Source organism: Papio anubis, chromosome 3 (assembly GCF_008728515.1).
Source record: "Papio anubis isolate 15944 chromosome 3, Panubis1.0, whole genome shotgun sequence".
NCBI lineage: Eukaryota > Metazoa > Chordata > Mammalia > Primates > Cercopithecidae > Papio > Papio anubis.
In genome coordinates, this window is record NC_044978.1 from 61,829,955 (window position 1) to 61,855,664 (window position 25,710).

The window sequence follows — 25,710 nt, forward strand, 5'->3', positions numbered from 1 at the left end:
TATCTAGAATGAGGATTTAGAAGTACCCAAAAGAAAGTATATGGGAGCCTTTGGTGGTATTCTCTGGAAATGTGAGAACTCTTTGGGGAATTTCTGAGTACAGACTTTGTGACAGATAGATGGGGGCTCTGAAGATTGTCCCCTGGCATCGGGCTTTAGGAAGGAGCTCTGAGTGAAGATGTGTGAGCAGTATGGAAGGGGAGAAATCAGATCAGAGGGAGCATGAGATGAGTCACATCCTAGGGCAGCAGGTGTCGCAGAGATGCAGCTGGAGTGTCTATGAGACTTGTGCATAAGCAGTGGTGACAAGAAAGCAGAGAAAGAAACGCATCTCAGAACAGGGAAGGCATCTTTCCCAGCTGAGATTCTTATGGGTGGAGAGGTCAAAAGATAGGGTGCAATCTACCAAAAATAAAAAAGGGAAATTTTTAAGTCCACCAAAAATAGACTTAAAAATTCACTAATTTTCGGCCGGGCGCGGTGGCTCAAGCCTGTAATCCCAGCACTTTGGGAGGCCGAGACGGGCGGATCACGAGGTCAGGAGATCGAGACCATCCTGGCTAACACGGTGAAACCCCGTCTCTATTAAGAAATACAAAAAACTAGCCGGGCGAGGTGGCGGGCGCCTGTAGTCCCAGCTACTCGGGAGGCTGAGGCCGGAGAATGGCGTGAACCCGGGAGGCGGAGCTTGCAGTGAGCTGAGATCCGGCCACTGCAGTCCAGCCTGGGTGACAGAGCGAGACTCCGTCTCAAAAAAAAAAAAAAAAATTCACTAATTTTCTTCAGGCAGCAGCAACAACCTCAAATTTACGACTGGTTTGCTATGCTTGGTGAAAAACAACATACTTGAAAACTACTGTTATACTTGGCAAACAACATCATTTCTTTTCTGTGGTGCAAGGATCTTTTTGTCTCACCACGACAAAAACTCTTAACACACACCACCGAACCATCCATTAAAATTCCTTAAGGAACTATTTCAGCCACCATTCTTCTGATTTAAGTAAAGTTGGCTTCATAATACAAATAAAATTATACTCTAAAAAGACATTTTTAAAAACTAACATGTTAAGTAGCTACAAATGTCAGGAAATCTGGTTGCCTTGATAAAATGGTAAAGGGTGAGACAGATAACCAAATTAAGAGTTAAATGCTATTTTAAAAAACAGGTTGATATACATAAATATTAGGGATATTATGTGTTTTATAGGGAAAAACTTTTATTAAATGATACTTAATGTAAGTTAGTTTATTAAATGATACTTATAAAGGGTTTTCTCTTATTACTCGGTGAGACTTTAACCTGGTCAAGGTTCAGGATCCTTCGTGTCCTATGTCCCTCTTCTTTGTGCAGTTTGCCCAGCCTTTCCTCAGACCCAAGGAAGCACTCTCTATGACTCATCACTTCCAAAGTCTTGTCGCTTTGTCTTTTCTTTCTACTTCAGTCTTTAGCCTATCCTATTTAAAAAGCAATGTCTCTTCCAAACAAAGAAATCATCCACCAAACAAAGAAATCCTCTGATTCCCCTTTAGCTACCATCCTCTTCACAGATGGGACCTGGGGAGGCTGTCAGAATTTCCAGCAGCTGCAGAAGCTGACCAGTCTCTCACCTCTGCCTCAGTCTGCACTGTCTCTCCCATCATCTACACTGCTCTCTGCATATCTCATCCTTTCCCTGTTGGCTAACAGCTGGCAGATGCTTTCAGTACTCCTTAGTGAAAATTCTGAGGGAATCGAGTCTGACTGGCTTAGCAGATAATCTCTCCTCCATCCTCTTCTCTTCTTGGGCCACCTCACTGAGTGACTGAAGACAAAACTTGGAAGGCTTCTTGGACTTCTCTCTATCCTGTAGACAGTATTGTCCTCTTTCCTTCCTCTCTATCTTAAATCTAATCTCCTCCTCCATCCCCGGTCAGCATGTTGCTCAGGCCTTTATCATCTCTCTTCTGGACTACTGCAAAACCAACCACCTGGTTTCCTGACCTCCAGTCTTGCATATGCTTCCCCGATCCAGAGTGAAATATTCCTAAAATGCAAATCTGATTTGCATATAAGTCCTGCACTTTAAAATGTTGATATAAATGGTTACTTCTGGGTTCTTAGATTTACAAATATCTAAAAAATTTTACTAGTTTGTTTTCTAATTTTTCCACAGTATATGTATCATTTCTGTGTAACAAGGAAATAATAAAAGTTAAAACATTCCACTCAAGAATCATCTCCTTTAAGAAGCCTTTGCCCCCTCCTTCAGGCCTAAGAACTACCTGAGAGAGAAGAGTCCAAGACTAATAATCTTCAGGCTCTTCTCCTAGAAAAGCAGTTAGGATCCTCCAAAGCTCTAAAAAAGCCAGCTATGGCCCAGAGCTAAATGAAATCAGTCTTGGTCTTCTGCAAAATTTGGACCTAAGCTCCCAGATAAAAAGACAGGGGAGGAGATGATGTACTACATGCATGATTATGTACCTGTTAAATAAATGAGAGCACAGAGCTGCAGAAACGGATCAGAGTCACAAAAATCAGCAATTAGATGAGTATTTGAACCTTTGTTCTTGTTATTTAAATTTTTGAAAACCTCTTTTTTAAATCAACATTTTATTTTAGAAATTTTGAAACTACAGAAAAGTTGTAAGAAGAGTACAATGATTGCCCATAATCCCACATCTAATGGCACTATTGTTAACATTTTGTCACATTTGCTTCATTTTGTCTCTTCTCTCTGGTCTTCCTTTCCTTTCCTTCCATACTCCTCCCTTCTCTATATGTATTTTTAAGTTTCTTGGCTGAACCATTTGAAAATTATTTGCGGGTATCTTAATACATTGTTCCTAAGTACTTTAGCAGGTCTCTCCTAAGGATAAGGGCATGTTCTTACACCAGGGGGCGTCAACCTCAGGCCACGGACAGGTATCAGAACCATTAGGAACCAGGTGGGATAGCAGGAGGTGAGTGGCCAGTGAGTGAAGCTTCATCCATATTTATAGCCACTTCCCATCATTCACATTACCACCTGAGCTCTACCTCCTGTCAGATCAGTGGTGACATTAGATTCTACCAGCAGCACAAAACCTATTGGGAACTGTGCATGTGGGGGATCTAGGCTGTGCACTCCTTATGATAATCTAATGCGTGATAATCTGTCACTGTCTCCTGTCACCCCCAGATAGGACCATCTAGTTGCAGGAAGACAAGCTCAGGGTTCCCACTGATTCTACATTATGGTGAGTTGTATAATTATTTCATAATAATAGAAATAAAGTATATAATAAATGTATACCTGACTACTCTTGCATGTTTAAAAAGGATGGGTTAATTGTGGATGGAACTGGTCCAAAATATGTCAATCCTTATTTCTTTCTCTCCCTTTTTCTTCTGCTAAGTGTGCACAGCTGAATTTGCAAAGGTTAATTAAATATAAGTATAATGTGATTCTGCTGTAAACATAACTTTTCATAGTTTTGAAGAAGAAGAGACATGATTGAACTCTGGTAATACTTGAAGCACACCTGCAACCAACATAAGAAGAAAAGGGGATCCCTCACTCAGGGATAATACATAGCACTTTATTTCTATTATTATTATAATACATTGTAATATATAATGAAATAATTATACAATTCACCATAAAGTAGAATCAGTGGGAATGCTGAATTTGTTTTCCTGCAACTAGATGGTCCCATCTGGGGGTGATGGGAGACAGTGACAAATCATCAGGCATTAGATTATCATAAGGAGCATAGAACCTAGATCCCTTCCTTGCATGCACAGTTCACAATAGGGTTCGTGCTCCTAGGAGAATCTAATGCCACCACTGATCTAACAGGAGGTGGAGCTCAGACACTAATGTGAGCGATGGGGAGCAGCTGTAAATACAGATGAAGCTTTGCTCACTTGCCCACTGCTTACTTCCTGCTATGGAGTCCAGTTCCTAATAGACCATGAACCACTACCAGTCCATGGCCCAGGGTTTGGGGACCCCTGCTCTAACCCATATAAAGCATATAATCTTCCCTATGCCCCCAAAAACAGAACACTAATTCCTGATGCTATCTAGAACAGAATATTCATGGTATACTCTGTTACCAAAAGGTATAGCACTTGCAAAATAACCCTAATAACCGAAAAATGTCATTTACGATACACAATGTCAATGTTTAGGGTATCAAAATGACTTTTTATACAATAAATTTATTTCTATCTACAAGGATTGAAAAATAATTCGTTAAGTAGCCAAACAAAAGTCCAGGAGAAAAGTTTAATTAAATGACCAAAAAAAAAAAAATCAAGAAACTTGTATAATTTGTTTTTAAAATAAAATCACATTGGAAAAAAAACTTTATGGCAACAGTGATCTTAGTAAGTCAGAGAACAGAAAACTCCATGACTATTTAAAATGACTATTCTAGGAACTAGATTATCACAAGTATATATGGTAGTTATAATGGGAAGTTTATAATTATATATGTTTTCATTACTGTTGCTGTTACTGCTTTACGTAGAATTTTATTTACAGATATTTTTCTCTCTTTTTAGAATAATCTCCGAAAGCTGATAACATTAGCAAGAGCTAAATTTTCTTAAATAGCCAATTACCAATGTAACTCATCCATTATACGTGATACTTTTCAGAAGCTTAAAAAGGAAAATAGTGCAGGATATATTTATTTTATGTAACATCATAAAATATAGAAAAAGAATGTCCATACCTGCATAGGTCCAGGAATGCAAGACAGAACCCTCTCGATGTTTTCAGTAGTAACATCAACATCATTCACAGCAACAAGGACATCACCTGAAACCAGAATAACAATAAAAGATAGTTTTATTAATATCCAAAAACCATAGAGGTCTAGAATTGGAACATTAAACAGCTACTCTGACCTCCTCAAAGTTCAGTGAGAAATGTGGCACAGACAAGCAGGAACTTGTCCAAGTTTATACAGCTTATTGGTGGCAGGGCTCATCTCCTAACTTTACTCCTCTTAATCTATGATACTGCCCACCATTACACCATAAATAATACAACCTATGAATATTTAAAAAGATAAATATTTTTATTCTTGATGCAAGTGGGAGAATTACGTAAATCCAAAGAACAAATGGAAAATTTGTAGCATGAACCAAATACTGTACTTGACAAAACTGAATCTAACCACTTACACCCACAGTAAAAGCAAAACAAAACAAAAAACAAAACAAAACAAAAACCCAGCTGAAATTCTAATTAAATCCATGTGGCGCATCATAACACAATATGCTATGGTATTCACTTCTGTTACTGATCTATGTCTATACACAGTTCTTTGCTTCAAAGGCCCCAACCATATCAAAATACACTGCATGTTTGGTAAAAATGCCCTTTTCCATGTACTTAAAAAAATGTGTATGTTTTCCAAATCTGACAATAAAATAAAGATCAGTGTTGAAATAGAAACTTACTTTCAGAACATAACTAAAGATACTATCAAAATACCAGTGAGCTACATTATTAGAAATATAGACATACCAAAGTTATTTTTCTCATCATTCCTAAGTATATTATTAGGAAATTGATGAAATAATTCATATTCATCCATTCACTTAACAAATATTTACTGAGCACTTACTGTGTGCCAGGCACTGCTCTAAGCACTAGAGACAAAGAACTGAACAAAGACAAAATCTCTACCCTCGGGGAGCTTAATATTCTTTGGGGAAGATGGATAATAAACATGTATAAAAGTTGAGCACCCCAAATCCAAAAATTGAAAACCCAAAATGCTCCAAAATTCAAAATATTTTGAGCATCAATCTGACCATCAAAGGAAATGTTCATTGGAGCATTTTGGATTTGGGATTGTCCGACTTGGGATGCTCAACAGGTAAATATAATGCAATATTCCAAAAAAGAAAAAAAAAAATTCGGAAGCACTTCTGGTTCCAGGTATTTCGAATAAGGAGTACTCAACCTGTATATGTAGAATTGTGTTGGTAGACAATTCTTCATGAGTCTCATGTTTCTGTACATCTTACAGGCCGAGGCATTGAGAGTCTTTGTTCTAGACTGTCTTGTCTTTTCTTTTTCTTTTTTTTTTTTTATTATTATACTTTAAGTTCTAGGGTACATGTGCACAACATGCAGGTTTGTTACATATGTATACATGTGCCATGTTGGTGGGCTGCACCCATTAACTTGTCATTTGCATTAGGTATGTCTCCTAATACTATCCCTCCCCCCTGCCCCCGCCCCACAATAGGCCCTGCTGTGTGATGTTCCCCTTACTGTGTCCAAGTGATCTCATTGTTCAGTTCCCACCTATGAGTGAGAACATGTGGTGTTTGGTTTTCTGTTCTTGCAATAGTTTGCTGAGAATGATGGTTTCCAGCTGCATCTATGTCCCTACAAAGGACACGAATTCATCCCTTTTATGGCTGCATAGTATTCCATGGTGTATATGTGCCACATTTTCTTAATCCAGTCTGTCACTGATGGACATCCGGGTTGATTCCAAGTCTTTGCTAATTGTGAATAGTGCCACAATAAACATACGTGTGCATGTGTCTTTATAGCAGCATGATTTATTACCCTTTGGGTATATACCCAGTAATGGGGTGGCTGTGTCAAATGGTATTTCCAGTTCTAGATCCTTGAGGAATCGCCACACTGTTTTCCACAATGGTTGAACTAGTTTACAATCCCACCAACAGTGTAAAAGTGTTCCTATTTCTCCACATCCTCTCCAGCACCTGTTGTTTCCTGATTTTTTAATGATCGACATTCTAACTGTTGTGAGATGGTATCTAATTGTGGTTTTGATTTGCATTTCTCTGATGGCCAGTGATGATGAGCATTGTTTCATGTGTCTGTTGGCTGCATAAATGTCTTCTTTTGAGAAGTGTCTGTTCATATCCTTTGCCCACTTTTTGATGGGGTTGTTTTTTCTTGTAAATTTGTTTGAGTTCTTTGTAGGTTCTTGATATTAGCCCTTTGTCTGATGAGTAGATTGCAAAAATTTTCTCCCATTCTGTAGGTTGTCTGTTCACTCTGATGGTAGTTTCTTTTGCTGTGCAGAAGCTTTTTAGTTTAGTTATTTGTCAATTTTGTCAATTTTGGCTTTTGTTGCCATTGCTTTTAGTGTTTTAGACATGAAGTCCTTGCCTATGCCTATGTCATGACTGGTATTACCTAGGTTTTTTTCTAGGGTTTTTATGGTTTTAGGTCTAACATTTAAGTCTCTAATCCATCTTGAATTAATTTTCGTATAAGGAGTAAGGAAAGGATCCAGTTTCAGCTTTCTACTTATGGCTAGCCAATTTTCCCAGCACCATTTATTAAATAGGAATCCTTTCCCTATTTCTTGTTTTTGTCAGGTTTGTCAAAGATCAGATGGCTGTAGGTGTGTGGTATTATTTCTGAGGGCTCTGTTCTGTTCCATTGGTCTGTATCTCTGTTTTGGTATCAGTACCATGCTGTTTTGGTTACTGTAGCCTTGTAGTATAGTTTGAAGTCAGGTAGTGTGATGCCTCCAGCTTTGTTCTTTTGGCTTAGGATTGATTTGGCAATGTGGGGTCTTTTTTCATTCCATATGAACTTTAAAGCAGTTTTTTTCCAATTCTGTGAAGAAAGTCATTGGTAGCTTAATGGGGATGGCACTGAATCCATAAATTACCTTGGGCAGTATGGCCATTTTCACGATATTGATTCCTCCTATCCATGAGCATGGTATTTTCTTCCATTTGTTTGTGTCCTCTGTTATTTCACTGAGCAGTGGTTTGTAGTTCTCCCTGAAGAGGTCCTTTACATCCCTTCTAATTTGGATTCCTAGGTATTTTATTCTCTTTGAAGCAATTGTGAATGGGAGTTCATTCATGACTTGGATCTCTGTTTGTCTGTTATTGGTGTATAAGAATGCTTGTGATTTTTGCACATCAATTTTCTATTCTGAGACTTTGGTGAAGTTGCTTTTCAGCTTAAGGAGATTTTGGGCTGAGATGATGGGGTTTTCTAAATATACAATCATGTCATCTGCAAACAGGGACAATTTCACTTCTTCTTTTCCTAATTGAATATCCCTTATTTCTTTCTCTAGCCTGATTGCCCTAGCCAGAACTTCCAACACTATGTTAAACAGGAGTGGTGAGAGAGGGCATCCCTGTCTTGTGCCAGTTTTCAAAGGGAATGCTTCCAGTTTTTGCCCATTCAGTATGATATTGGCTGTGGGGTTGTCATAAATAGCTCTTATTATTTTGAGATACGTTCCATCAATACCGAATTTATTGAGAGCTTTTAGCATGAAGGGCTGTTGAATTTTGTCAAAGGCCTTTTCTGCATCTATTGAGATAATCATGTGGTTTTTGTCTTTGGTTCTGTTTATATGCTGGATTACGTTTATTGCTTTGCGTATGTTGAACCAGCCTTGCATCCCAGGGATGAAGCCCACTTGATCATGGTGGATAAGCTTTTTGATGTGTTGCTGGATTCGGTTTGCCAGTATTTTATTGAGGATTTCTGTATCAATGTTCATCAGGGATATTGGTTTAAAATTCTCTTTTTTTGTTGTGTCTCTGCCAGGCTTTGGTATCAGGATGATGTTGGCCTCATAAAATGAGTAAGGGAGGATTCCCTCTTTTTCTATTGATTGGAATAGTTTCATAAGGAATGGTACCAGCTCCTCCTTGTACCTCTGGTAGAATTCGGCTCTGAATCCGTCTGGTCCTGGACTTTTTTCGGTTGGTAGGCTCTTAATTATTGCCTCAATTTCAGAGTCTGCTATTGGTCTATTCAGGGATTCAACTTCCTCCTGGTTTAGTCTTGGGAGAGTGTATGTGTCCAGGAATTTATCCATTTCTTCTAGGTTTTCTAGTTTATTTGCGTAGAGGTGTTTATAGTATTCTCTGATGGTAGTTTGTACTTCTGTGGGGTCACTGGTGACATCCCCTTTATCATTTTTTATTGCGTCTATTTGATTCTTCTCTCTTTTCTTCTTTATTAGTCTTGCTAGCGGTCTATCAATTTTGTTGATATTTTCAAAAAACCAACTCCTGGATTCATTGATTTTTTGAAGGGTTTTTTTTTGTGTCTCTATCTCCTTCAGTTCTGCTCTGATCTTAGTTATTTGTTGCCTTCTGCTGGCTTTTGAATGTGTTTGCTCTTGCTTCTCTAGTTCTTTTAATTGTGATGTTAGGGTGTCAGTTTTAGATCTTTCCTGCTTTCTCTTGTGGGCATTCAGTGCTATAAATTTCCCTCTACAAACTACTTTAAATGTGTCTGGAGATCCTGGTATGTTGTATCTTTGTTCTCACTGGTTTCAAAGAACATCTTTATTTCTGCTTTCATTTCATTATGTACCCAGTAGTCATTCAGGAGCACGCTGTTCAGTTTGCATGTAGTTGTGTGGTTTTAATTGAGTTTCCTGATACTGAGGTCTAGTTTGATTGCACTGTGGTCTGAGAGACAGTTTGTTATAATTTCTATTCTTTTACATTTGCTGAGGAGTGCTTTACTTCCAACTATGTGTCAGTTTTGGAAGAAGTGCAATGTGGTGCTGAGAAGAATGTATATTCTGTTGATTTGGGGTGGAGAATTCTGTAGATGTCTATTAGGTCCGCTTGGTGTAGAGTTGAGTTCAATTCTTGGATATCCTTGTTAACTTTCTGTCTCGTTGATCTGTCTAATGTTGACAGTGGGGTGTCAAAGTCTCCCATTATTATTGTATGGGAGTCTAAGTCTCTTTTTAAGTTTCTAAGGACTTCCTTCATGAATCTGGGTTCTCCTGTAATGGGTGCACTATATTTAGGATAGTTAGCTCTTCTTGTTGAATCGATCCCTTTACCATTATGTAATGGCCTTCTTTGTCTCTTTTGATCTTTGTTGGTTTAAAGTGTGTTTTATTAGAGACTCGGATTGCAACTCCTGCCTTTTTTTGTTTTCCATTTGCTTGGTAGATCTTCCTCCATCCCTTTATTTTGAGCCTATGTGTGTCTTTGCATGTGAGATGGGTCTCCTGAATACAGCAAACTGATGAGTCTTGACTCTTTATCCAATTTGCCAGTCTGTGTCTTTTAATTGGAGCATTTAGCCCATTTACATTTAAGGTTAATACTATGATGTGTGAAGTTGATCCTGTCATTATGATATTAGCTGGTTATTTTGCTCATTAGTTGATGCAGTTTCTTCCTAGTATTGATGGTCTTTACAATTTGGCATGTTTTTGCAGTGGCTGGTACTGGTTGTTTCTTTCCATGTTTAGTGCTTCCTTCAGGATCTCTTGTAGGGCAGGACTGGTGGTGACAAAATCTCTCAGCATTTGCTTGTCTGTAAAGAATTTTATTTCTCCTTCACTTATGAAACTTAGTTTGGCTGGATATGAAATTCTGGGTTTAAAATTCTTTTCTTTAAGAATGTTGAATATTGACCCCCACTCTCTTCAGTCTTGTAGAGTTTCTGCTGAGAGATCTGCTGTTAGTCTGATGGGCTTCCCTTTGTGGGAAACCCAACCTTTCTCTCTGGCTGCTCTTAGCATTTTTCCTTCATTTCAGCTTTGGTGAATCTGACAATTACGTGTCTTGGAGTTGTTCTTCTCGAGGAGTATCTTTGTGGCGTTCCCTGTACTTCCTGAATTTGAATGTTGGCCTGCCTTGCTAGGTTGGGGAAGTTCTCCTGGATAATATCCTGAAGAGTGTTTTCCAACTTGGTTCCATTCTCCTCGTCACGTCAGGCACACCAATCAGACGTAGATTTGGTCTTTTCACATAATCCCATATTTCTTGGAGGCTTTGTTCACTTCTTTTGACTCTTTTTTCTCTAGACTTCTCTTCTCGCTTCATTTCATTCATTTGATCTTCAATCACTGATACTCCTTCTTACAGTTGATCAAGTCGGTTACTGAAGCTTGTGCATTTGTCACGTAGTTCTCGTGTCATGGTTTTCATCTCTATCAGTTTGTTTATGGACTTCTCTGCATTGGTTGTTCTAGTTATCCATTCTTCCATTCCTTTTTCAAGGTTTTTAGTTTCTTTGCGCTGGGTACGTAGTTCCTCCTTTAGCTCTGAGAAGTTTGATCGACTGAAGCCTTCTTCTCTCAACTCATCAAAGTCATTCTCCATCCAGCTTTGATCCATTGCTGGCGATGAGCTACGTTCCTTTGGAGGGGGAGAGGCACTCCGATTTTTTCAATTTCTAGCTTTTCTGCCCTGCTTTTTCCCCATCTTTGTGGTTTTATCTGCCTTTGGTCTTTGATGATGGTGACGTACTGATGGGGTTTTGGTGTAGGTGTCCTTTCTGTTTGTTAGTTTCCTTCTAACAGTCAGGACCCTCAGCTGCAGGTCTGTTGGAGTTTGCTTGAGGTCCACTCCAGACTCTGTTTGCCTGGGTATCAGCAGCAGAGGCTGCAGAAGATAGAATATTGCTGAACAGCAAGTGTTGCTGTCTGATTCTTGCTCTGGAAGCTTTGTCTCAGAGGTGTACCCAGCCATGTGAGGTGTGAGGTGTCCGTCTGCACCTAGTGGGGGCTGTCTCCCAGTTAGGCTACTCAGGGGTCAGGGACCCACTTGAGCAGGCAGTCTGTCCATTCTCAGATCTCAACCTCTGTGCTGGGAGAACCACTGCTCTCTTCAAAGCTGTCATACAGGGACATTTACCTCTGCCGAGGTTTCTGCTGCTTTTTGTTTAGCGATGCCCTGTCCCCAGAGGTGCAGTCTACAGAGGCAGGCAGGCCTCCTTGAGCTTGGTGGGCTCCACCCAGTTCGAGCTTCCCAGCGGCTTTGTTTACCTACTTAAGCCTCAGCAATGGCATGTGCCCCTCCCCCAACCTCACTGCCACATTGCAGTTAGATCTCAGACTACTGTGCTAGCAATGAGGGAGGCTCCATGGGCATGGGTCCCTCCGGGCCAGATGTGGGATATAATCTCCTGGTGTGCCATTTGCTAAGACCCTTGGTAAAGTGCAGTATTAGGGTGGGAGTCACCCGATTTTCCAGGTGTTTTGTGTCTCAGTTTCCCTTGGCTAGGTAAAGGAATTCCCTTCCCCCTTGTGCTTCCCAGATGAGGCGATGCCTCACCCTGCTTCAGCTCTCGCTGGTTGGGCTGCACCCACTGACCAGCACCAACTGTCTGACACGCTCCAGTAAGATGAACCTGGTACCTCAGTTGAAAATGCAGAAATCACCCGTCTTCTGTGTCGCTCATGCTGGAAGCTGGAGGCCGGAGCTGTTCCTATTCGGCCATCTTGGGCGCCCCCTCCGCAAATAAAAAATAGACTGTCTTTTCAAAGATGTTTGTGTAATGAACAGCCTTGGACAACAGAGATAGTGTTTCCATCCTGAGCAAAGGTCAAGCTTGTTTACTGAATGGTATAATAAGGTCAATGCTGTGCTCAATATATTATTATTAGTAACAGTTCTTTATAAAAGATTGGTGTTTCCTAAGTTCAGAGTTCCTTTCCTTTAAGGCAACCAATTATTAGGCATCACTTGGCCATCTGTAGGGTTGGCAAACAGATGAAAATGTTGACACTTTAGGTACTAGTATTCCTCCTTTTTTGAGACAGAGTCTCACTCTGTCACCCAGGCTGGAGTGCAGTGGCCAGATCTCAGCTCACTGCAAGCTCCGCTTCTCAGGTTTACGCCCTTCTCCTGCCTCAGTCTCCCGAGTAGCTGGGACTACAGGTGCCCGCCACCTCGCCTGGCTAGTTTTTTATATTTTTTAGTAGAGACAGGGTTTCACCATGTTAGCCAGGATGGTCTCGATCTCCTGACCTTGTGATCCACCCTTCTCGGCCTCCCAAAGTGCTGGGATTACAGGCTTGAGCCACTGTGCCTGGCCTATTCCTCCTTTTTTTCCTTCCTCTCCTTGGTATCTCCATTGAATGAGAACAGGGTTAAGTGCAGAGTGAGCAGGAGTAGTTTCTTAGGCCAACTGTGAAGGCTTGAACTAGGTTTAGATGCTCAAGAGATACAATTCAGATGAGAGTTTTGCAAGCATGGGCACCAAGTCATTATGATGGTTAACTATTACAACACTTCGGACAAACTTTTCTTAAAAGTAAGAACTTGCAGAGTAAAATAAACTTTCAACTTGAAGTTCACTTGGAGAAAAAAAAAAAAAGACACAACAAGATGCCTGTTTAATTTCTCCTACATAAGAGATTAAACAAGAGTACTATGTCAAATTACTTATAGCTGTAGTGATTTAAAAAAAAAATAAAGGAATGATAGACACAGTATAGCTGTGTCAATGTAAAATGAAACCACTTTTGGCCTATCCTAATGATTATTTCTGTTGTCTATAGTTTGTTATCCTCAGGGCATAGAAATAGTAAAACCATTTTAAATTTGTTACTTTAAACTAAAATTCCATTGGATGATGTCCCAAATGACTTTTTTCTCCAAATCCTAATGAATACATGCCTGTAGCTGAGTGTTATAGGGAGTATCATCTAAAAGTATCAAGTCTAACAAACCTCTATAAAGAGGAGATGGCTCATCATAAAAATATATGAAAATAAATTTTTAAAGCAAGTGTAGTATACTCAATATTTTTAAATGTTTAGTAGAAAATTTTCCCATTTTATGAAATAAGTATTATATCCACTTCTCATTCTCCCAGACTTTGTTTTCCTCTAGTGTTTCTGAGCACTTCTGTGAAGTGACTCAGACATGGCCGGCTTCCTAGACATCACACCTTTGCTGTGAACATCCTACACTCCAGGAAAGGTCTTTCTCAATAAGTACACAGGAGTCATTAATATGCTTTGTCCCATTTCAAAGGCTAAAAGGAAATGAACTATATGATTGGTTTGCATTGTTAAATAAGAAATGGCCTGGGAATTATTGATGGGTAGAAATAAGAGAAAATTTTTATTAAGAGATATATTTAAAAACCAAATAAAATATTTTAAAAAGAGACCAGTTTATCACAGTTCCTCAATGTAAAGTTAATTATATGAGAAAAGCCACCAATTTCTCAGTAGATACTTAACATCAAACAACATATGTGTACTAAAGGGCTACTACATAAGGCACCAAGGGCTATGAAAATATATATGCAAAAGCTTGTTTCCAGCTGTGTTTATACTATATATAAAATGAATATACAAATTAAGACATTATTTTTGACAAAAAATTATTGTATATAAAGGTAGGAAAAGGGAAGAATATATATCAAAATGTTATCTTTGGGAATATGGAATTTTTCTTTTTTGCTTAATTGTATTTTCTAAATTGTCTACAATGAATGGATATTATTACTATTGCAAAAAGAAAAAAACTCATATTTTGCCAAGAAACCTCCACTGTGGTAGGCAGCAAAATTGCCCCCCAAAGATGTCTATGTCTCAATCCCTGAAATCTCTGAGTATGCTACCTTACACAGCAAAAAGGACTTTGCAGTTGTAATTAACTTAAAAGATTGGAAGATTATCCGAATGATCCTCAGGTAATCATAAAGGTCTTTATAGGAGGAAGGCAGAAGTGTCAGGGTCAGCATGAGAGAGACTGGAAGATGCTATGTTGCTGGCTTTAATTATGGAGGACAGGACCACAAGCCACAGAATGCAGGTAGCCTCTGAAAGCTGGCCAAGGAATGAGATTCTTCCCTGGGGCCTCCAAAAGGAATGTAGCCCTGTGGACACCTTGATTTTCATACAAGAAGACCCATTTTAGATTTCTGGCTTACATTATTGCAACATGATAAATTTGTATGTTTTAAACGACTAATTTTGTGGTAATTTGTCACGGCAGCAATAGAAGATGAATGCACTAGCCTAATAATATAAAGCAATCTTTGTGATGTACCAAAAAAGGAACCACGAATGCTAAAAAACAAAGATGGACATACAACATGTATCTGGAGGTCACTTAGGAAAAAAAATAAGTCAGCCTTGCTTGTTACAGGTGGGGATTTATGGACAGACGGAGTGGCAAATATGTATGGGACAGAAAAATGAGATCAAATTGTGAATTTAAATTGATTCTTTAAATTAAGCCAAATTTGACTTCAGGGAAAGGGAATTTGGTTTTTGAAAAGCAGTTACTATACTGTCATTTTATACATTCAAAACTCAATGTTTTCTGCCAATGCATTTACTAACAATAAATTTTGTTGCTTTTTTTTGAGTTTCAATCTCAATCCCTCATCTATAACATGTGGGCACTAAACTAGAGAGAATTAAGGCCCTTCCCAACCTACCATTCTAGAAGTTCTTGAATAATGGTACTAATTTGTTTTTGTGAAAACTGTTAAAAGAAGAAAAATTAGACATTTATCCTGCCTTTCCTGTCTGAACCATATGTCAAGGTTACCAAACAGAGGTGATAGGGAGTTTCTTTCTACAAAAGTAGTCTAACTGAAATATCGAGAAAGACAGAATTGGAATACCACCATTTTGCAGTCCCTCAATGAATTAATGGATCCAGGCAATGATCATCAATAACTGCTAACATCACAAAAAGAAAAACAGCAGATAATATATTGTTCTTGATGGAAGCACACAGACCACCTATAAAATATGTTTGATAGGCCTCAAGATCTAACGACCAGCTTATAGGAAACACCACTGAAAGGGGAGCATGTTAAATGAATTCTGGCTCCTTTTATAGAACTAAAAGAACAAACCATAGAGATATTTAGTTCAATCCTATCATTTCACAAGAAGGAAAGTTGAGGACCCAAGGCAATGTAAGTATGTATTAGCCCCTGTTCCAGTCATCTATTGCTGCATAATCAGTCATCCAAACAATTTTTTTTTTTTTTTTTTGAGACAGAATCTCTCTGTGTTCCCCAGGCTGGAGTGCAGTGGTACAATCTTGGCTCATTGCAAACTCTGCCTCCCAGGTTCAAGTGATTCTCATGCCCTAGCCTCCCTAGTAGATGAGATTACAGGCATGCACCACCAGGTCCAGCTAAGTTTTGTATTTTTAGTAGACACGGGGTCTTGCCATATTGGCCAGGCTGATCTCAAATCCCTGGCCTCAAGTGATCTGCCCATTATGGCCTCCCAAAGTGCTGGGATTACAAGTGTGAGCCACCAAGCCAGGCCTATCCAAATAATTTTGAGGCTTAAAACGACAATTGGCTGGGTGTGGTGGCTCATGCCTGTAATCTCAGCACTTTGGGAGGCCAAGGTGGGTGGATCACCTGAGGTCAGGAGTTCAAGACCAGCCTGACCAATATGGTGAAACTCCGTCTCTATTAAAAAATACAAAAAAATTATCCAGGCATGGTGGTGGGTGCCTGTAACCCCAACTACTTGGGAGGCTGAGGCAGGAGAATCGCTTGAACCTGGGAGGTGGAGGTTTAAATGAGCCAAGATGGCGCCATAGAACTCTAGCCTGGGCGACAAGAGCGAAACTCCATCAATATATAACAACAACAATCATTTATCATCTCTCCTGGTTCTGGGGTTAACTGGGGCCAGCTGTGGTTCTTACTTGGGATTCCTCATGCAGTTACAGCCAGATGGTGGTTGGGGCTGGAGTCATCTTACAGGCTTCTCACTCAAATCTGGTGGCGAGGGCTTCAGCTGGGAATATCAGCTGGATCACTGGTGTCTTGGCCTCTTCACATAAGGGTGACTGGGTTCTAAGGGCAAGTATCCCCAAAATAACCAGGCAGAAGCTGCATCACTTTTTATGATCCAACCTCTTAAGTCACATGGCACCAATTAAGCTGTAGTCACCAGCCCACTCAGATTCAATGACAAAGAGCACAACTCTCTGCGGGAGGAGTATCAACACTACATTTTAAGAAAGTGTGCAGATCCTGTTGAGATCATTCTGGAACACATACTTTGCCACAGATGCCCTTCCTACAAGATTGTATATGATCCTCCTTGTAAACCCCTATGATGACACTTACCAGTGAGGAACTGCCTGCCTATCTGTAACCCATCTCTTCCACTAAAACATAGCTCCTTTCAAGAAATAATTGGATCAGTAAAGTAATCTTTTATTCCTGGCACTTAGCAGACGCTAAAAAAACAAATTGTCAAATCAGTGAACAAACAAATGAAATTCAGATTTAAAGTTGGAAATATTTGAAAATGTATCTGTAAATGTTCTTCATTTAAACCTCTTATGTTAGATAAACTTAAAAGACTGTCAGCTTTTAGAACTTATTACTTTTAAATTTTAGTAATGGTATACCCTCACATTTGACTCATTTATCTATAAGTAATAAGATTGCTACTAACTCAAACATTGTATCTAACAGCTTAAAATTTATCAGCAACACAAAATGCTCATTTTAATATGTATTCAGAATAACTTGTGGGTTTATTTTTCTTGAAAATTGGTGGGATATTTTATGACACATATATTTTATGACACACGCCCTTAAAAGGAAATTTATGTATAATACCACTGTTGCTAAATATGCCAAATGAAACAGTTGCAAACCACTCCAAGAACTTAGTGTACTCAAGTGCAAACATACAATTTAAAAGTATTTTTATTCATAAATTATATATTTTTGTATCCTGTTACTGGATATAGCCATTCAAACCTAAATTATCACTCTATGATCAACTTTTTTTTCTTGTCAGCAAATAGAACCAAGATGAAATAAAATTATATAATTCAAAACTTGAAAATTAGTAAGCTATTTCTTGGCCCGAACAAGGCACACACATATTCAACACACTGAACTGGTTATTTTAGAACACTATACCTTGTAGTGTACCATGTGTAACCATTTCTCTACTGTACCAAATGTCATTAATCAGTTCTTAATCTGTGGAGACTGTATGTAATTGCTTTTATCACATTTCCCGCAAGGTGTCATCGTTAATCATGTATCTCTGTAAACAAGGATGGATGTGTACCAGCAACACTTACCAATGAGTACCTGACCACTCTTCATAGCAGATCCCCCTGGCAGCAGGCCATGAACCACAAGCCTCTCTCCATCACCCTGCTTTCCAGTTCTTCTCCAGCTCCACTTGGTCTGATGAATAATTCCAACCAGCACTTCCAGAAGCTTGAGCTGCTCTTTGGCTTTGATGACAGTTAGCTTTTTGGGGTTTACATAAACATTCACATCTTTGTACCGCTGTTGGACAATGACTCCTGTCTTCTGATTGGACTGATGCTTTAGAATGGATACTGGTCCATTGTCATTGCTATTTTTTTTATTGCAGCGCTTGGGTAAAAGTCTTTTCCTTCTTAAAATTTTGGTAAACTGCTTGAGTTTGGGTTCATACTTTTTTCTTTCTTTGTAATCATCTTCAATGATAATCTCATTTTCACTGAACCTGACATGGTTCACAGTTGGTGTCTCAGGAAGGAGGCTTTCTTCTTCATCCTCACTCAATTCCAAATAAAACAGCTCTCCATTTTTCTGCACACTGTCCAGCCATTCAGGCTCAAGATCACTATGAAAGAGAGAAAAGATAATCTTAATAGCAGCCCAATATATATAAAAAAAAGGCATGTCATCCTGGCATGGGGGTGAGGGTAGAGGCTGGGGAGCAGGAAGATGGGAAAGGGTGAAACTTCTTTATTATTTCAAATTATCCTTACTATTTCTAATTTATTATGAGCCTCAACATTATTTCCTATAAGATGCTTTTTTTTGTAGAGCTTTGAAGAATAGGAGTTGGGGGAGAAGGAATCAAAAAGGCATAGCAATAGAAAGGAAGACCAATGAAAAAAAAAGATGGTCCCCTTATAGAATCTATGAGTTGAAAAAAATTAAATCAACCACTGTGTGGTTACTGTTCACTTTAAACAATTTCACTGAATGATAATTTGCATTAGCAGTTGATTATGCAATTATATCCACAGAAGTATGTCACTTGGAAATTGTACATGAAAATATATTATTTGCATATAAATTATTTAGGATGGTTGTCAGGTTAAAATGAAAGCTAAAGCCTACCAGCTTTAACAGACTTTTACATAAGTTTTCAAAACAGAAACACCCACTTCACCATGAACTAAAATCTGCCCTGAAAACAACCCATTTATAATCACAGTTAATATAGTAATGATCACTTTACAGTCTATAATTTCCATAAAGCTCCTTTTTATGAAAAACTGTAGTAGAAAAAACAAAGCATATATTACACAATTCATCATGTGATTATAAAAAATATTTTTAACTGGGAAGTATGCTGCTGAAAAAAACCAAATTACTGCTATTAAAATGATTGAAATAGCATTAAGAAGCAAACATACTCATGGTAACAAACCTAAACTCTACCCTGTTCAATGTTATGAACAGTTTACCTTTCAAACTGCTCTTCTTTAAAGTGAAACTAGTTATAGCAGAAAAATTAACATGTAGAGAGTCTTTTCAGAAACATGAGCTGTAATATCCCGGCCTGAAAGAGTATAATTTGTGTTGTAATCATTAAATCAGATAGAAGACATTTCTGTTTTCTGCAGTGTTTATTAGCAACTCCAGTTCTTTTAACTTAAAAGTCAAATGTCTCTTTCTAAAATACTTTGAAAATTAGTCCCCAAAATATACTATTCTATTACTCAACTCAAACTAACCACTGCTCTCGTCTGTGGCTGGTTGTTAATATAAAATTTTCAACTACATATGAGTCATTTAAAAATAATGCCTAACAAGCTCAAAATATCAAAACTAACATTTCTTTGGGACTTGTTGGTTCCCAGTGTGTGGCATCATCATAGACACTAAGCCTCATTTGTTACAGATTATTAACCAAATATCGCTTATTTCAACCATACCTATCTGTACCCACAGAATCAATATTTAAATAACTATGCAGTTCTACTCTTGAGAGTCTAAATAACTATATCCCCACCATAATCATTTAGATAACAAAGCTACCTTAATTTTAATTGCTACAGTGTAAATACCATGATTGCACATTAATTACTTAAAAACATATGTATCAATTTAATATATATATCAATTTAAACAATGAATAAAGTGTATCAGCCTTATTATCTCACCCTTTTAACCTGGTAAGTTATTTGTATTAGAGATATATAAAAGAAACATTTTCTTCCACTTGCTAAATACGAAGATGATTCATTTCAATCTCTAAAATTTGAATGTGAAATCACTTTTGGTTATGATTCAAAGATCCAATCCAAGCAGGTGGGGGCCAAGGGGATAGCATCTTGGCATTCAATTGTGGAGCAACTAAACAGCGCCAGGAACTGTGGTAAGTACCAGAATTATAATGATGAGAATGTCAGTTCCCGCCCTCGGTTAGTAAAGAAGAGAAAGTGAGGAAGAATTCATGACAGTACACAGGGTAAGTACAAGACAGAGGCATACAGGAGAGTCACCCAGCTTAGTCATACAGGAGAGTCACCCAGCTTAGCCTAGCTGGAAGTTGAGGGGAGATCAGGGAGACACCAGAAATCAGTTTGAAAAGGATAAATGGGGGAGGGAGAGAGATGGGGAGCTGAAGGGAAAGCCGTGAAGAGGATTTCAAACAGGAGTAACAGCATAAGCAAAGACCTGATGATACTCCCCATGACCTAGACGGAGAACCACTGGCAGTCTGCAGTTGCCAGAGTAAATGTGGAAGGTGGGGAATGACTGAAGTGGTCAAGTCTTAGTTTTGCCAGGGTTTTTAGATCATCCTAAGGGGTTTGGCTTTTGTAGTGCAGGTGAGAAGGCATCAACAAAGAGTTTTAAGTAGAGAGTTTATGTCTTAGATATCCCTGGATAGGCCTACTTTGGCAAGTAAATGGTTGGTGGATTTGAGGTGGACAAGACTCAAGTCAGGAGGACTAGTCAGGGGGCTGTTTCAGTAGTTGAGGCAAAAATGACAAATAAAGCAATAGAAGAGATGGAAAGTAGGAAACACATTTGAGAAACTCTTGAGAATCACCAGAACTCTGAGACTGATTAGGTGGGGAGAGAGAGAGAGCAGGATTCAGGTTGACTGGATTTCTAGTTGGTGACTATACTTTCATGCATCCTTTTGTGCATATCCATGTGCAGACTCATTGTAATAAATGGGAACACAATCTTAATACAAGTCATTTTCTCTTACTATCTCTCTCTCACATGAACACTGTTAAAAAATCCATGCTTTACAATCACATACAAACACATATAGGGTTATTCTGTCACTGTTTTTAAAAAGTGGAATCATTATATATGTACCTATATAAAGGTATATACTTAACTTCATAATTTCTCACTTAACAATACAGCTTAGAAATCACTAGTGGTTGCATATAATATTCGATATCAAGGATGTAGGACATTTGGTCATTCACCTACTGATAAGCTTTGTGTTCAGTTCTTGTTTTTCCACCACAAAGCTGTAGGAACCATCAATATACACGTGTGTGTGTGTGTGTGTGTATATATATATATATATATATCTTTACCCAAAAGACTATACCAATTTATATTTTCACTAGTGATATGTGGGATCCATTCTCTAAATGTCTAGATTTTTAAAGATACATCATTTTAAGAAGAGAAAGACATTTTTTAAAAAGAGGAAGAAACTAAAAAGGAAGATAAAGAGGTAGAGACAGGGAAGTGTATATAAGAGACCCCACACAGAAGGGGAACTTATACTGAAAAGCAAATGAACTGAGAAATCATGAAGAGCTGAGTTCAAATTTTGTTCTATTACGATTTTAACCTTTTTAAGATCGACTGATTGATTGCTTTAGTTTTCCTCTTCTTGAAAACAGATTATAGCAGTGGTTCCAAGATGGTCAAATAGGAATAGCTCCAGTCTACAGCTCCCAGCATGAGCGACGCAGAAGACTGGTGATTTCTGCATTTCCAACTGAGGTACTGGGTTCATCTCACTGGGGTTTGTCGGACAGTGGGTGCACGACAGTGGGTGCAGCGCACCAAACGTGAGCAGAGGTAGGGCGAGGCATCCCCTCACCCAGGAAGCGCAAGGGGTCAGGGAATTCCCTTTCCTAGCCGAGCAAAGCAGTGACAGACAACACCTGGAAAATCGGGTCACTCCCACCCTAATACTTCGCTTTTCCAATGGTCTTAACAAAAGGCACACCAGGAGATTATATCCCGTGCCTGGCTCAGAGGCTTCCACACCCACAGAACCTCGCTTATTGCTAGCAAAGCAGTCTGAGATCCAACTGCAAGGCGGCAGCCAGGCTGGGGGAGGGGCGCCTGCTATTGCTGAAGGTGGAGTAGGTAAAAAAAGAGGCCTGAAGCTCCAACTGGGTGGAGCCCACCACAGCTAAAGGAGGCAAGCCTGCCTCTGTAGACTCCACCTCTGGGAGCAGGGCATAGCTGAACAAAAGACAGTAGAAACCTCTGCAGACTTAAATGTCCCTGTCTGACAGCTTTGAAGAGAGCAGTGGTTCTCCCAGCACGGACCCTGAGATCTGAGAACGGACAGACTGCCTCCTCAAGTGGGTCCCTGAACCCCAAGTAGCCTAACTGAGAGGCACCCCCAGTAGGGGTAGACTAACACTTCACAAGGCTGGGTACCACTCTGAGACGAAACTGCCAGAAGAACAATCAGGCAGCAACATTTTCTGTTCAGCAATATTCGCTGTTCTGCAGCCTCCGCTGGTGATACCCAGGCAAACAGGGTCTGGAGTGGACCTCAAGCAAACTCCAACAGACCTGCAGCTGAGGGTCCTGACTGTTAGAAGGAAACTAACAAACAGAAAGGACATCCACACCAAAACCCCATCTGTACGTCACCATCATCAAACACCAAAGGCAGATAAAACCACAAAGATGGGGAAAAAACAGAGCAGAAAAACTGAAAATTCTAAAAATCAGAGCGCCTCTCCTCCTCCAAAGGAACGCAGCTCCTCACCAGCAACGGAACAAAGCTGGACAGACAATGACTTTGATGAGTTGAGAGAAGAAGGCTTCAGAAGATTAAACTTCTCCGAGCTAAAGGAGGAAGTTCGAACCCATGGCACAGAAGTTAAAAACCTTGAAAAACGATTAGACGAATGGCTAACTAGAATAACCAATGCAGAGAAGTCCTTAAAGGACCTGATGGAGCTGAAAACCAAGGCACGAGAACTATGTGACGCATGCACAAGCTTCAGTAGCCTATTTGATCAACTGGAAGAAAGGTATCAGAGATGGAAGATCAAATGAATGAAATGAAGCAAGAAGAGAAGTTTAGAGAAAAAAGAATAAAAAGAAAAGAACAAAGCCGCCAAGAAATATGGGACTATGTGAAAAGGTCAAATCTACGTCTGATTGGTGTACCTGAAAGTCACGGGGAGAATGGAACCAAGTTGGAAAACACTCTTCAGGATATTAACCAGCAGAACTTCTCCAACCTAGCAAGGCAGGACAACATTCAAATTCAGGAAATACAGAGAACACCACAAAGATACTCCTTGAGAAGAGCAACTCCAAGACACATAATTGTCAGATTCACCAAGGTTGAAATGAAGGAAAAAAAAGTTAAGGGCAGCCAGAGAGAAAGGTCGGGTTACCCACAAAGAGAAGCCCATCAGACTAACAGCGGATCTCTCAGCAGAAATTCTATAAGCCAGAATACAGTGGGGGCCAATATTCAACATTCTTAAATAAAAGACTTTTCAACCCAGAATTTCATATCTAGTCAAACTAAGTTTCATAAGTGAAGGAGAAATAAAATCCTTTACAGACAAGGAAATGCTGAGAGATTTTGTCACCACCAGTCCTGCCCTACAAGAGATCCTGAAGGAAGCACCAAACATGGAAAGGAACGACCGGTACGAGCCACTGCAAAAACATGCCAAATTGTAAAGACCATCGATGCTAGGAAGAAACTGCATCAAATAACGAGCAAAATAACCAGCTAACATCATAATGACAGGATCAAATTCACACATAACAATATTAACCTTAAATGTAAATGGGCTAAATGCTCCAATTAAAAGACACAGACTGGCAAATTGGATAAAGAGTCAAGACCCATCAGTGTGCTGTATTCAGGACACCCATCTCACATGCAGAGACACACATAGGCTCAAAATAAAGGGATGGAAGAAGATCTACCAAGCAAATGGAAAACAAAAAAAGGCAGGGGTTGCAATCTGAGTCTCTGATAAAACAGACTCTAAACCAACAAAGATCAAAAGAGACAAAGAAGGCCATTACATAATGGTAAAGGGATCAATTCAACAAGAAGAGCTAACTATCCTAAATATATATGCAGCCAATACAGGAGAACCCAGATTCATAAAGCAAGTCCTTAGAGACCTACAAAGAGACTCAGACTTCCACACAATAATAATGGGAGACTTTAACACCTCACTGTCAACATTAGACAGATCAGTGAGACAGAAAATTAACAAGGATATCCAAGAATTGAACTCAGCTCTGCACCAAGCAGACCTCATAGACATCTACAGAACTCTCCACCCCAAATCAACAGAATATACATTCTTCTCAGCACCACATTGCACTTATTCCAAAACTGACACATAGTTGGAAGTAAAGCACTCTGCAGCAAATGTAAAAGAACAGAAATTGTAACAAACTGTCTCTCAGACCACAGTGCAATCAAACTAGAACTCAGGATTAAGAAACTCACTCAAAACCCGCACAACTACATGGAAACTGAACCACCTGCTCCTGAATGACTACTGGGTATATAAAGAAATGAAGGCATAAATAAAGATGTTCTTTGAAACCAGCGAGAACAAAGACACAAAAAAAGAGAATCTCTGGGACACATTTAAAGCAGTGTGTAGAGGGAAATTTATAGCACTAAATGCCCACAAGAGAAAGCAGGAAGGATCTAAAACTGACACCCTCACATCACAATTAAAAGAACTAGAGAAGCAAGAGCAAAACACATTCAAAAGCAAGCAGAAAGCAAGAAATAACTAAGATAAGAGCAGAACTGAAGAAGATAGAGACACGAAAAACCCTTCAAAAAATCAATGAATCCAGGAGCTGGTTTTTTGAAAAGATCAACAAAATTGATAGACCGCTAGCAAGACTAACAAAGAAGAAAAGGGAGAAAAATCAAATAGATGCAATAAAAAAATGATAAAGGGGATCTCACCACCGATCCCACAGAAATACAAACTACCAGCAGAGAATACTATAAACACCACTACACAAATAAACTAGAAACTCTAGAAGAAATGGATAAATTCCTCGACACATACATCCTCCCAAGACTAATCCAGGAAGATGTTGAATCTCTGAATGGACCAATAACAGGCTCTGAAATTGAGGCAATAATTAAGAGCCTACCAACCAAAAAAAGTCTAGGACCAGATGGATTCATAGCTGAATTCTACCAGAGGTACAAGGAGGAGCTGGTACCATTCCTTATGAAACTATTCCAATCAATAGAAAAAGAGGGAATCCTCCCTAACTCATTTTATGAGGCCAGCATCATCCTGATACCAAAGCCTGGCAGAGACACAACAAAAAAAGAAAATTTTAGACTAATATTCCTGATGAACATCAATGCAAAAATCCTCAATAAAATACTGGCAAACCAAATCCAGCAACACATCAAAAAGCTTATCCACCATGATCAAGTTGGCTTCATCCCTGGGATGCAAGGCTGGTTCAACATACGCAAAGCAATAAACGTAATCCAGCATATAAACAGAACCAAAGACAAAAACCACATGATTACCTCAATAGACACAGAAACAGCTCTGACAAAATTCAACAGCCCTTCATGCTAAAAACGCTCAAAAAATTAGGTATTGATGGGACGTATCTCAAAATAATAAGAGCTATTTATGACAACCCCACAGCCAATATCATACTGAATGGGCAAAAACTGGAAGCATTCCCTTTGAAAACTGGCACAAGACAGGGATGC

General features: G+C 39.1%; 1 protein-coding gene across 7 annotated transcripts in view; it reads right to left on the minus strand.

Moving 5' to 3' along the window:
• Positions 1-25,710, minus strand: part of INTU (inturned planar cell polarity protein) — a 108,910-nt gene that overhangs the window by 63,900 nt on the left and 19,300 nt on the right. For all 7 annotated transcript variants that reach the window (XM_017959035.3, XM_017959036.3, XM_017959033.3 and 4 more), the window contains exons 2-3: positions 17,810-18,345; positions 4,705-4,790 (exon numbers count right to left, since the gene is read on the minus strand). In XM_017959035.3, coding sequence (XP_017814524.2) covers positions 4,705-4,790; positions 17,810-18,345 — 622 coding nt within the window. The remainder of the gene's footprint in view (positions 1-4,704; positions 4,791-17,809; positions 18,346-25,710) is intronic.